The sequence below is a fragment of the Protomyctophum bolini genome (genome assembly GCF_963924005.1).
Source record: "Protomyctophum bolini genome assembly, chromosome: 21".
NCBI classification, from domain to species: Eukaryota; Metazoa; Chordata; class Actinopteri; order Myctophiformes; family Myctophidae; genus Protomyctophum; species Protomyctophum bolini.
This window is the reverse complement of record NC_137882.1, coordinates 14,818,587-14,832,227: the sequence shown is the minus strand read 5'-3', so window position 1 is coordinate 14,832,227 and position 13,641 is coordinate 14,818,587. Positions and strand designations below refer to the sequence as shown.

The window sequence follows — 13,641 nt, the reverse complement described above, 5'->3', positions numbered from 1 at the left end:
AGTGATCATAAAACAACCTGTGGTCTGTCTTCTTCTTATTATATTCCTGAACGGATTATATGACCACGGTCGCAATCGTTCAGAAATAGCGTTTGTTCATAAGCTGTTCCAGCCGACTCTCATTCACTGCAGTGTATTTCATCGAACTACCGGTGTGAGTTTTCCACCCGTGAGCGTCATGGTGCTTGCCCTGGCGTCCTTAATTCACCTTCCTTGCATTACCAGAGGAAAAGACGTTTTCAAAAGCTTTGAAAGGCAAACACAGCTGAAGGTAATAACACGGTGTGGGTGTGTTTCATTTAGATGTGGCTGTGTGCCAGCTGCACGGACCGGTCCGGTAGAGTTTAATTTCATGCTGGCACGCTGTAAACTAAATGAAACGCACCTGCCGGTAACGTTATTATTAATATTTGAAAAGGGTCCATTACACAGGAACAGCTGTGGCCGAATCTCAGAGTAACGTTAGTTACTGTGCTGATGTTACAGATGGGCCTATGATTATCACAAACTGTGTCACACGGTCGTTAGCAAATCGTCGCTGTCGGGCAGATTCCTCTTACCTTCATATTCTGACTTTGTGTTGTTTTTTTGGTACATCAACGCCCTACTTGATCATACAAAAGCATCAAAAGTAGCAGATCCACAAGCTCGAAACTTGGCGCTAAGCATTTTGTAGCTTGTAGATGCTACATTTGCTATTTTTGAATTTCAATATATTTTACATTTCAGCTGAAGTGTTACCAGAAAAACTGGAAATTAATTCTGGAATGTTCATTTTCCGGTCGCGTACAAATGGCCAACGTGGCAGATTGTGATGGGATTAATAATAATTCTCAATTAAATCTAATCCTGTCCAAATATGGCTGTAGTACTGCCATCCACACTGTTTTAACATAAAAGTTAAATAGCGACCGCAGGGCTGAGACACTCTACCGGAATAAGGTCACTTCATTATGTTTTTTTTCTTTTTTAATCAAAGGCTACTTAATATCCAAATCCAACAGATAAACAAGTGCAGCAAGTGCCTATATGAAGTGTCTTCAGTGTCTATATGAATACTCAAATGTGCTTTACATGGGGGGGGGCATGAGAAAACAAATAAAACAACTTTATTAGGGCTCCCCCAGAGTTAGTGTCAAAGTGTCCTTGAGCAAGACACTGAACCCCTGGATTTCTTCTGAGGGTTTGGTGGTTTCCTCCGCCATTGCTGTATGAATGCCTGTGTGAATATAATGCACAATCTATGTAAGGCGCTGTAAAATGCACCATTTACCATTGACTCCCTCTCTCCCCTGCAGGCATGGTGAACAGAGAGGTACTGGAGCAGGTGGAGCGAGGGTACCGCATGCCTTGCCCCCAGGGCTGTCCCGAGTCCCTGCATGAGATGATGAAGGTGTGCTGGAAGAAGGAGCCGGACGAGAGGCCCACCTTCGAGTACATCCAGTCCTTCCTGGAGGATTATTTCACGGCCACAGAGCCACAGTACCAGCCTGGTGATAACCTATAGTTGTTGGACCACTAATGGGGAAGAAGTGGGCACTAAGGAAGAGTGGGCACCGTGATGTAAATTGGCAATTCTTTTCCAAAATGAAATATTTGGAAAATGTTCGCAAGTAATATAAAGTATACATGATTAGAACATGCTTGGACGATCAACCATTACGGTCTAATATTTCTACAACCACTAGTATATCCAATCAGTTTGTGCTTAAACAAGAAGTTGAAGGACACATTTAGGTCTGATAATGTACTGTGCATATTCAGATCTTTTACATTACTTAAGATCATTTTTTAAATATATATATTTACATTTTTGGAAAGAAATTGTCAATTTTACATGGAAGCGCCCACTCTTCTTGTATCCATTGGACCTGGTCTGTGGCACGGCTTGCCTTCTGGACATCTCTCCACCCAAGGCACAGACTGACTCACTCACAGACTGCAGGTGGTGGTTAAAGAGCCAGGAATGATTTGCTCCAGAACAGTGGTTCTCAAAGTGGGGCCAAGGGACCCCAAGGTTCCTTGAGGAGGAGTTCCAAATGGACCCTTACAGGTCTGTTTTGGGGGGGGGTCCTTGAAATGAAATCGTTTGAGAACCACTGGTGTAGAAAGCCGAACTGGACGCTAGCCAATAAATTGCACAAACCACTATTTTATCTTTATTTTTTATTCTTATTCCAACGAGTTTAAACTTTATATTGATTTTGCTTTCATTTAAGGTACAACAGGTCTTGTAAGCGGTTTGAATGTGTCTGTTACTCGTTTCATTTAGCGATCATGTGTTTGTTAGCACATGGAAAAAAACATATCATGATCAGAACAGTTAAAGCAATGTAAGTAAATTGTGCTCATAAATGCACAGAGAATGTGAGTAATGGTACATTTCACTAATACGGTACATGCTCACAATGGAACTCCTAGGATTTTCACCTAAATGATGTTGTAATATTATTACAATATAATTTACAGCAAAAGGTCATTTAGGCCTTAAAGACCGAAATGACTGGTAAATTATGCATAGTGAGCAATAAGGGAGATTGTAATTAAATACGTATGGCATGGGTTAAAGTTATCAGTCGCCACGACTGATTTCACTCATTTGAATTCCATAGAAGCCAGCATGTCTTCTGTCAAGTTCTGTGGAAGCATGTTAACTTGCACAGCGAAAACAGCAAATCTGCTCTCAAAACAGCAAATCAAGCTCTCAATGCGTCGGTGACGCATTGAGAGCTTGTGTAGTGGAGCATCTCATTTTTTCAGAAGCATTTGCCACAAAATCTTAATTTGTCTCGGATATTTCATACTTTTGTATAAAAGCAAAGGTTTACAGCTTAGGCAATTGGCACCGGGTGAAAAAATGGGTTACAAAATCATTGATCATTTTCTTTTTCACCTGGTTGGCAGTATGTAGAACAGCAGGAACAATGGTACTAATACATATTGTGTTAATTGTTTAGGAATCAGCGTGTGAGGGCTCTTTTTCATACTGTTTCACAAATCTTTTTAGGTCATACAAACATTTTCAGTCGTGAGATTTAATTTTGCTTTAATCCATGTGATAGGAAGAAGCCCTGTAGATCACAGAACTGGTGATGATTTTCACAATCAATTTTATACTGATATATTTTCGAGCAAATCCCAAAGGATGTCTTTCATTACATTCCACAAGATTAAATGGACTTTTGTTTTTATTTTATTTTTATTTCTTAAAATAATTATGTAACTCGGGCAACTTGCATTTCAACTGTGACATGGACTGCAACTAAAGATCTTGTTCACTTTCTTGGTTGGAATTTTCTAAATCTTACATTACTGTAATGTATAGTCTATTATATAAATGAACATGTTTTTTTCATGGGTCCATTTGATGTCTTTCTGATCATCATTTACCACTAGTCAACTCTGCAATACTAATACACCCCCCCCCCCCCCCCCCCCCCAAAGCTGTCTGTCTTGCATAACATCCCTTGTGATCATCACTACAGATAAATAAAATGAGGCTCAATTTGGCTTGTGATGCAGCATAAACCCAAGTTAAACAATGATAGAACTCATGTTCCTCACGCATCTTGTTAATGCAGCACTATGTAACTCTCCTCTTCTACCCTGGATTTGAGTGCTGTAAAACATTTTTACCGTTAGAATGCTAGATAGAGCCTGTCTGCTTGCTCAGGGGATAAATTTAATCTTGACCTTCTGGTCAGAATTCTTGTCAGCGCCTAGCCTGGGTAAACCCACTCCCCCTGCTGGACAACATTTCATTCTGCCAGGAGGGGTGATGGAGAAGAAAAACCTAAAACCTAAATGGACCCTTATGGCAGTGGTTCTCAACCTTTAACCTGGGAGCAATCTCCCCCCCCCCACCCTGATAAGCCCTTGGAATGTAGTAGGAGTATGAGACAGATACATACTGTGAAAATATTTGCAAGGCGTTATGAGCTTGTAGATCAGCTATTTTCACTTTTGCTTTGCCTCTTATATTATTTGGCCAATGTTTGACCATGTTTTTATCATGTGTGTCCCGAGTCCCGACCCACAGAATGAGAACCTTATGGGACCATTTAGATCCATTTGTACACCCAGAGACTTTCTCTTTTTGTGCGTTATCTACATGGACTCGTCAGTGCAGTATTCTTTGCATTACAAAAGATAAGGAGAAGGGCTTTGTACAAAGTTGTAAAATCCTCATTTTATATTTTAATTACGCGTAATATGGCTAGGCTTCATCATGTTACATTTGGTGGGGAATATGCCTAGATAGGCCTACTAATAGGGATTTGTAAAATAAAATAGAAGAAAATAATGAATTCATATTGTTGGCATTGATCTTTCAAAGCACCACCAGTAAGAAGACGCCCTGAGTGCGAGAACCTAGGCATGCCTATGGGTGACAGCAGACTGCTGGGTTGATCTGGCCCAGGGGTCAGATCAACATATGGAATTAATTATGTACTGTTATATGGAGCGTGTCTTGAGTGCAGGGTTTGATGAGGTCAGATCAACATATGCAGCGGCGGAAGGTTCTTATAACGGCCGGATCAGTGGGTACGTGCTCCCCAGCCCCCCCCCCCCCCCCCCCCCCCCCCCCTTTATTTACAGTTTGCTAATGAACATAGACTTACAGCGACTTACATTTTTGAAAATGACTCGAATCATGAAGGCAGTGTGCAATTTATTTACGTGGAATCTTTCACATACTTTCATACTAGGCTGAGGAATATATCCCACCCTTTTCACATTGGCCAACAGGTAGGCCTACTGTTGTTGTTGTAGGCCTAGTAATGACCCAGGCACCAGCACACTCAAACAAAAGAGGCTGATGACCCCCCTTGGGCCCCCTGAGGCCCCCCTCAACTAGACACTTTACCTCCTCCCCCCTCTCTGTTTAAAAGTACAGGAAAAATCTCAAAGTACAGGTAAAAATATAGTACATGTAAAAATGGGGGAAAACTGGATATCCAATCCACGGCTTTGGCAACCAGTTTTGTTGTTGGTCAAATGAAAAGTATGCATGGATAATGATGATGGATTTTTGAAAATGACTCAAATATATGAAGGCAGTGTGCAATTTACGTGGAATCTTTCACAGACTTTCATATAGGCTGAGGAATATATCCCACCCTTTTCACATTGGCCAGTTACAGCCACGAACAGGAGGATCTGTTGTTGTTCTTGTTGTAGTAACGACCCAGCACGTGCACTCAAACAAAAGAGGCTGATGGGATATCAGAACAGGTCAGCTCCATAGGGTGGCAGCGGGAGCAGTGTCTTGAGTGTACTGCGAATAGAAAGAATACTGGACATTTAATACTGAATATTTTTACTTTAGTATGATGAAAGTACATATGAAAACAACCATTTTAACCAATCATATGTCGTAGTGGGCGGGATCAATGAAGCCTGTTATCACAGTGACTATACTGGCCAATTACAGCGGAGCTTTCCTAGAACTGAGGCGGGATCCATAATAAATAACGCCTGCCTGGACTCTTCCTGTTATACCACGGGACCGAGTTACCCTGGTTCAAATTAAATATGATCAATACAATTACTAAATTAAGTGTGAGAGACGTAAGATTTCCGACGTCTTTGGATCAACATGGTTCAGATGCAATGGTAAGAAGAAGCAGCATAGATCCATAGACGGATGCAGTTTTATTTAACTAAAAAAAGGGGACTATCCAGTTATTAACATTTCACATTAATTTGCAGCACACCGATCCGGACTATTCAGCCGCATATGTTGTTATTGACACCGATAATGGGTTTAAGGGCTATGGTCTGACATTTACTGTGGGGAGAGGCACAGAGATTGGTAAGATTATGCTCAGATATATCATGATTTGTTTGTTTGTTTGTACGGTATGCTATCTAGTCTAGTATCTAGACAGGACGGCTGCAGAACCTGTTGAGTCAGTCAGTTACAAATTACAATACAAGGTCACTATAAATACTCAGACTACTTTACAATGTGCATGTTTACAGTTTTGAATCATCTAGTGCCATCTTGTGGTGATATTTGTTAATACAAGGACAATAATTTGAACCTGGATTTTTACCAAAATACTGCTGCTGCTCATGCAGTGCTGCTGCATCAGAATATAATATACCTAATTGAGTAGATTGTCTGGATGAATTTAGTAAAGGTTTATGGGTGGTCCTGTCAATCTTACATAGCATGATTGGACCTAGCCCCTCTCGGAACCCTCCATAAAGCTTTTATGAAATTTGGATGATCGCTTGTCTACCAAATGCCAGAACTTTAGTACCATTTGGGTTCTGCTTGTGGGGCTAGATTGGACCCACACCTGAGTTCCTAGAAGTTTGCTGTGCCCTAAAGCACAGGCTAGTCTGCATCCGTCTATGGATCTAACATTTAAAAACATACACAAAATAAAAACTAAATGAAGAAAATAAATTTCAACTTTATAGGCATAAATAATAATTTATGAAGACAAATTAAACTGCATCTAGTGCATTAAGTCACATAGTGAGAACGTTCAAAAGACTGCTTGCCATCCTACAGGGTACAACAAATATAATTACCAGGTATTTCTTTATTTGCTAGTGATTTCTGTGTCAATTTGGTCATTAGTTGTGGCAAATAATGTGTTTTTTTTTCTAGTTGTGTGTGCCGTGCAGGCCCTGTCAGACCTGGTTGTGGGGAAATCCTTAGAGGACATTATCAGAGACTTCCGTGGATTCTACCGCACCCTGACCAGTGATGGACAGATGAGATGGGTCAGTGAGTGAGCACACACACACACACACACACACACACACACACACACACACACACACACACATACACACAGACAGACAGACAGACACACACACTTTAATTTCTTTATTTTAGTCCACATTTATAAAATACCTTACAAGGGCCCAAATATTTTTCAGTAGCTTCTGATGTCCTGTACACTCATGCTCAGTGCATTAATCCAAACGGGTTCAGAATATAAACAACAACACACATATTGTATTCACAGTCAACATAGGTCATACACTGTCTGCCATATTAGCAACAGTGGGAAAACAAATGATGGGTACAGGAAGCACACACACACACACACACACACACACACACACACACACACACACACACAGTGACACACATCATCAATCAAAACGTACACAACAGACCTTAATTGGTCCCTTCGTTGAAAGCTTTGGGCCGAGAAGTGACGGTGTGACTGTGAAGGTGACATTTATTTTTGCCTTCTTCTGCAATACAGATCGGTCCAGAGAAAGGAGTTATCCACCTCGCCACCGCTGCAGTTCTCAATGCTGTGTGGGACCTGTGGGCAAGGACAGAAGGCAAGGTCGGACACCACTTTTAACCCATTTAGACCGGAGGACGCATCTGGCTCATCTGTTGAAAAATAGCATATCTACAAGCTCAGCTCATAGTGTGGCACCGAGTTATTTCACAGCAAACATTTTTAACTTTGCTTCTGGGGGTCCCTGGAATACACTATTTTGAGATGCAGTTCGACGGCCAAATACATATCATTTTTGGGGTCCTTGGCATGAAAAGGTTTGAGAACCACTGACATAGAAACATGTTTTGTTTTTTTGTTTTGATTTAAAAGACATTTTATAGAATCTGGTCTCAGATCTAAATGGGTTAAACATTGGTCTAGAGACTCTCTCTCTAGAGGTCATTATGATGAGTGTCCCCTTGTATCTTCCCATTAGCATGAGTGCAGTGATGGAAGAAGTACTCACATTTTTTACTGAAGTAAAAGTATCACTACCCTGAGGGCCGATTCATACTCCTATTTTACCGCTGTTTCGGCGCTGTAGTGCCGAAATGTTTTCGGCTCGTCAGTAATTTTCAGTAGCACCGAAGAGCCGACTTTAGGACGATACCCGACCCCCCGAACCTCAAATGACGTCAAATTGTAGGCTCTACAGCGCCGAACCGACTTTTATTCGGCTCTAAAATAGGAGTATGAATCGGCCTTAAGTCTGTTACAAGTACACTATTCGCTATTCAAAATGTACTTGAGTGAGGAGTAAATATATAATATATATATATTCTCTGGTATCGGTATTCAGTATCGGTATCAGCTAACACAGAAATCGGATCGGGAACGGGACATCCCTATTTCAAAATATCATGCGACATATTGTGTGCTTTTAGATTGGCTATTTTCAAATAGCTTAAGTTTAAATTAGGATAAGTGGTTAATAAGTAAGTAAGTAAAAATACAGAAATTTTTAAATACTACTTTTAGATACTTACATTTTAAATACCGTACTTTACACCACTGCTCATAAGTCATACCATTATAACTTCTCTTGCAGCCGCTGTGGAAGCTGCTTGTTGACATGGTGAGTCTCTGGGAATTTTAAATCATTGTTTGCATAATAATCACAGGGAAATATTGAAATGGTCCATTCTGGTGTCTGTCTCAGGATCCGAAGCAGATCGTCTCCTGTATCGATTTCAGATATATCACGGATGCCCTTACAGAGCAAGAAGCTTTAGGTAAGGCAGTGGTTTGCTTTCAAAAAATGGGTCACGATATGTGCAGATGGAGTCACGCACAAAGACCAACCATAGAAACATTTTGTTCTAGACACACTCTCTTTATCTCTCTCTCTCTCTCTCTCTCTCTCTCTCTCTCAGACATACTAATGAAGGCACAAGAAGGAAAACAGCAGAGAGGTAAGCACACTACAGGGACACATTAATGGCTCAGATGAAGCTAAAACTGCCACTTCACAAATTAATACAGTCTGAGCTCAAGCGCTTTGGGGTTGCACAGTAGACCCCTATCGTCTGTGACAGCTGTGTTAAATGGATGGCACTTAAGACTAATTTATACTTCATCGTTTCCCAGAAATAACTGAAAATCAGTTACCGATAGGGTTGGGATCGTTTCTTAATGATTCCCTCTTAACGGTCCGATTCCTTATCCTGTAATACCTCACTGGTTCTTAAAGTGGAGTACAGGGACCCTCTGGGTTACTTGAAGGGCTTCCAAATGGACCCTTAAAGAGAAGAGAGTGTACAAATGGACCCTCACATGTCCATATGGTTCCATTTCAGAGTTATCGACGATCTATAAAGTAGGCATTGCACTTTAAGTCAAAATGTATTACCTGTGTGGCCGGTTTTTGTTTTGCCTGCCAGAGGGTCAGATGCTGGAGGAGGGCTATCCTGCCTACACTACATCCTGTGCTTGGCTGGGATACTCAGACCAGAAGCTCAAAAAGGTCTCAGGACATCAATTCACAATTTTGACTTGTGATGTCTAAAAACAGCAACAACTCTTCCAACTAACTGTTGGTCCATCTGTTTCTGAAGCTTTGCACAGATGCTCTCGCCAGCGGCTGGACCAGGTTTAAGGTGAAGGTAGGGGCCGACCTGCAGGATGACAAGCGCAGGTGCAGCCTGATAAGGCAGATGATTGGACCCAGCAACACTTTGGTAAGTCTCATGGATTCAAGCTCCAAGTCGCCACGACTGATCTCAGTCTTTTGGGAAGCAACTATCAATATGTTCAGAAGTATCTTCCATAAAATCTTAATAGTTTCAGACAAAGTTTAATGATGCCTGAATATGTGATTTCTTAATTTTCTTCATCTTGTTGGCTTTATGTAGAAGAACAGGAACGATGCTGATACTTAAACAGTACATAAAACATACATTTCACATATTGTGTTAAATGTTTAGGAATCAGCACGATAGTGTAGGGGGCTCCTTTCATAATGTTTTAGGAGTTTTAAAGTTGCTGGCGAGTCATCAGATCGTTATGTATTTCACACTACAGGAGTTTTTTTTTTTAAATCGACTGTCATTATATCTGTGTGGCTTTCACACTAAATGATTGGTTGCCGACTAGGCATCACACACTGCAAGAGTTCACCAAGATGAGATCCAGAGTAGACCCGATACATATACATCATTTGTTTTTTATTCCAATTAATTTTGACATCACGTACGTGCAGGGTGCCGTGATACAAGTGCGAGACCCGATACCGACACAGGACGCCCCTCTCTCTCTCTGCATGCACACACACACACACGGCGAAATGTTTGTGATAGCGTAGCCTACATGCACTATAGCGAGGCAGGTCGTTAAATCTTGATTTTCATTAAATAATTCTCTGTCTCTCCGTATGTGCACACACGTCACACACACACAGCGCACAAGGTCCAAAAGTTTGCAGCGTTGAACGATGCGGTTTATCAACATTATTCAAGTGTGTAACAGCAATAGGGGGCTATAGCTACCAATATGTACGACACAGGGGTTTTGTTTTTGTTTGTTTGTCATGTTTAATTCCAATAGGCCAATAAAACAGAACAATTCCTTGTATTTCACATCACAAGGAAAAACAATTAAAATAAATAGTTAAAAATAGCAAGAAGAAATAAGGAAAGAATAAATAAATAAAGAATTCTAAGCATATCAGAAAAGGTGTGAGAAGAAGTAAAAGAGTATACATAAAATATACATGTGTACACCCTAATACTATCCCATATACTTACACACATACATCCATATTATACATATCAAAAATCGTCTATTTTAATTATATAGACAATTAAATACCAAATTACCAATATAACATAACATTATACATAAATATAATATATTTTGAGTACTCGTGATTTAATAATTTTCTTCCTCCCTGTATCTTGAAAATATCATGTTTTTGTACAATGCTTTAAATTGATTGATGCTAAGATAAGAGGTTTCCACCCGACAGTGACCACTGGTATCCTTTTTAATGTTAGATGATTGATGCCAACCAGAGATGGGATGTGGGGGAAGCCATTAGCTGGACCTCCAGCCTGGCCGAGTACAAACCTCTGTGGATCGAGGAGCCGACCTGTCCAGATGACATCCTGGGACATGCTGCCATCTCCAAGGTCAATACAAAAGAAGGAAGGGGAGCGAGTAGAGTGCTTTGTTATGAAATCACTGCCACTAGAGGGCGCCACCCCCTGGGTCACAGCATTACCTTCTGTATTGGATTTTGTTATAAGAACTGTTTCAGAAATAAACAAATCACCCCAACAAGGTTACTCTTATAGATATGAAGCATTAACTGATGGTGAAAAGGTACTAATTTATCCAAATAGTAAGATTTTTTGTTTTTGAGCGATGCAGAAGAGCTTCTTGTGTGTATGCATGTCTGTCTGTAAGCACGGAATGTCAGTGATGTCATGTTGTTGACATCATCAGACGTCATCATTGTGATGAAAGGCACCGCTCACTTCACACGAGTGTGATTTCTTTTTTTTTCTCCAAACACGTACTTTATTAAATGTAACTCAATATCATAAACGGCACAGTCACACACCTGACAGAATCTCAGATTTACCTCTGGGGATTCCAATACAAAATATTGCCAAAATAACCAATTTGGCAAGTGATACTGTTATGCATTTAAGTAATCTTTCTAACTTTAGACTTTTGTTCTTCTCTGTTGCATTGTTGCAGGCTCTGGCTCCACTTGGAATTGGAGTAGCTTCAGGGGAGCAGGTCTGTCTGTGGATTTTAAAACTGCTACAGCTTCATGTTTCTTCGTAGCATAACGTGTCGAACATCTGACAAATAATTGCTCGTGCGATGAGTTAAATGTTAACATCCTCCCGTCCCAGTGTCACAACAGGGTGATGTTCAAGCAGTTCCTGCAGGCGTCGGCCCTGCAGTTTGTCCAGATAGACAGCTGCCGTCTGGGCAGCGTTAACGAGAACCTGGCCGTGCTGCTGATGGCTCACAAGTTCCAGGGTAAGACCAGGGTTGTCCCAACAGGTAGCCATGGCTGCTTGAATTGTTCACTTTTCCCCTCTTAATGCAGAGCACTAGAGTTTCACATTTGTTTTGCCATTATCGTCGCTGTCTGGTGGAAACCTCGCATTTCAAGTCTTTGACCTTGCGGATCTTATACTTTTTGATGCTTTTGTGTGATGCTGTAGTATGATCAAGTAGGGCGTTCATTTACGAAAAGAAAAGTTAGATTAGAATATGGAGATAGGTTTCTGCCTCCCTATTCTGTAGCAAAAGAACAGCAACAATAACTAATATCAGGACAAGAGTTCTAAGTTAATGCCCTTTGTAGGCATCATAGTGGGGGGAAAATAAGCCGGTGAACATAAAGAAGGCCCAAGGCAGCTCTGTTCAGTTCAAGTGGAAGTGTTCAGTTCAGTTCGAGTGTCTATATACGAGCACCGTGTTAGGGGGAGGGATTCGAGGAAGCCGGGCGGGGAGGGTGATATTTGTCACAGCCTATGGGCTGTGGCAGCACCTGTCAGCAAGGAGTTAGTAGGATACAACAGCAGCAGTGACAGAACACAAATGTGTGTGGGGATGAATCAATTGGCATAGAACGATGAAATTGAGGAAAACAAATGTGTTGAAAAATAATTAACCACTTTCAAACAGCTGTCCCTGTTTTGGGCATCATTATAGGCATTAGGCAAACCAAGAATAGCAGTAAACAGTCAATTGTAGATTGGCTTATTTGTTGTTCCAAGTATAAAATAGGGAATAGCCTATAGTGGATGGCATATGCTGTATAAAGATGGTTAACAATGTTTCTCACTTCTTCGTCAGTGCCTGTGTGTCCCCATGCCGGAGGAGTTGGTCTGTGTGAGCTTGTTCAACACCTGATCCTGTTCGACTATATCTCGGTGTCTGCAAACCTCGATAACCGGTGAGAACATTATTTGCGTTTGCTGTCCGTTCCACCTGCTGGCTGTCACAGATTACCACAATTATGGGACATATCCTTATCTTTTAGGATGTGTGAATATGTTGACCACCTCCATGAGCATTTCACCTGTCCTGTTGTAATTCGCAACGCCCACTACATGACCCCCAAGGTACGTAAGAGTCAAGAGAGCATATTGTAATACACTACCCTTACTGTGTATACCTAGAACAAGGGTTCCCAAATATTTCAGGCAGCGACCCCCAAAATAATATTTTAACTGGGGACCCACCCTACCAAATTACATTTAGTTTGACTCAATTCCACAAAAACATTGTGAAAATAGCCAAACCGATATGAGATATGATATAGTACTTTGTCAGTTCACACTGAAATGTGTCTTGCGACCCAGCAGCCAAGTATGCAAGGCTTGAGGCGTTGTGAACTTGAAGATAGTCTATTTTCACAATGTTTGCCTCTTTCTTACATACTACCGTATTTAAGAATTTGGCCAATTTGGTATTAAAAAGGTCTTACATTTTAACTTTAGAAATGTGCGCGACTATGCGTCAGTCGCCTCCCGTGTGAAAAGGCTACTTTACACTATGTATTTCACTATGCATTTTGTTACATCTACTACTTCATTATGAAAATGGACTTAAATCGTGTTCTTGTACCTGTATAGAGTTCTTCTAAATGGATTGCTTCAGGCAGTCTGTCTAGCAGTGGCTACATGTGATTCTTTTTGTTGGCAGGATCCAGGCTATTCTTGTGAGATGTTTGAGTCATCTGTGCAAGCTTACCAGTACCCGGATGGGGAGACATGGAAGAAGCTCTTAAATAAATGAGGGATGCTTTTGAAATCAGATCACTGATGCTAAACAGAAAAAGTAGATTATCTAGTCTTAAATAACAGGTTTTTACAACTTTGATCATTTCAATTGTGTTAACCCATTTAGGCCTGAA

The 13,641-nt window shown here is 40.9% G+C and overlaps 2 protein-coding genes across 3 annotated transcripts in view; both read left to right on the top strand.

Annotated features, from left to right (window-relative positions):
* Positions 1-3,361, top strand: part of LOC308336674 (tyrosine-protein kinase Yes) — a 37,024-nt gene extending 33,663 nt beyond the window's left edge. For both annotated transcript variants that reach the window (XM_080794160.1, XM_080794159.1), the window contains exon 12: positions 1,299-3,361. In XM_080794160.1, coding sequence (XP_080650286.1) covers positions 1,299-1,507 — 209 coding nt within the window. In that variant the 3' untranslated portion in view covers positions 1,508-3,361. The remainder of the gene's footprint in view (positions 1-1,298) is intronic.
* A 2,148-nt stretch (positions 3,362-5,509) lies between these two features.
* On the top strand, positions 5,510-13,629 carry enosf1 (enolase superfamily member 1). The gene is made up of 15 exons (XM_080794202.1): positions 5,510-5,616; positions 5,713-5,815; positions 6,626-6,741; positions 7,236-7,322; positions 8,311-8,337; positions 8,422-8,494; positions 8,636-8,674; positions 9,143-9,225; positions 9,317-9,439; positions 10,754-10,888; positions 11,463-11,504; positions 11,624-11,753; positions 12,579-12,678; positions 12,766-12,847; positions 13,431-13,629. The coding sequence occupies exons 1-15, from the start codon at positions 5,536-5,538 to the stop codon at positions 13,521-13,523; spliced, it is 1,314 nt and encodes a 437-aa protein (XP_080650328.1). The 5' UTR covers positions 5,510-5,535; the 3' UTR covers positions 13,524-13,629.
* Positions 13,630-13,641: the final 12 nt, after the last annotated feature.

Coding starts and splice junctions, on each gene's coding strand:
- enosf1 (XM_080794202.1), top strand. CDS start 5,536: ATGATCAATACAATTACTAAATTAAGTGTGAGAGACGTAAGATTTCCG. Junction 5,816..6,625: donor GGGGAGAGGCACAGAGATTG/GTAAGATTATGC, acceptor TTTTTTTTCTAG/TTGTGTGTGCCGTGCAGGCC. Junction 12,848..13,430: donor CCCACTACATGACCCCCAAG/GTACGTAAGAGT, acceptor TTTTGTTGGCAG/GATCCAGGCTATTCTTGTGA.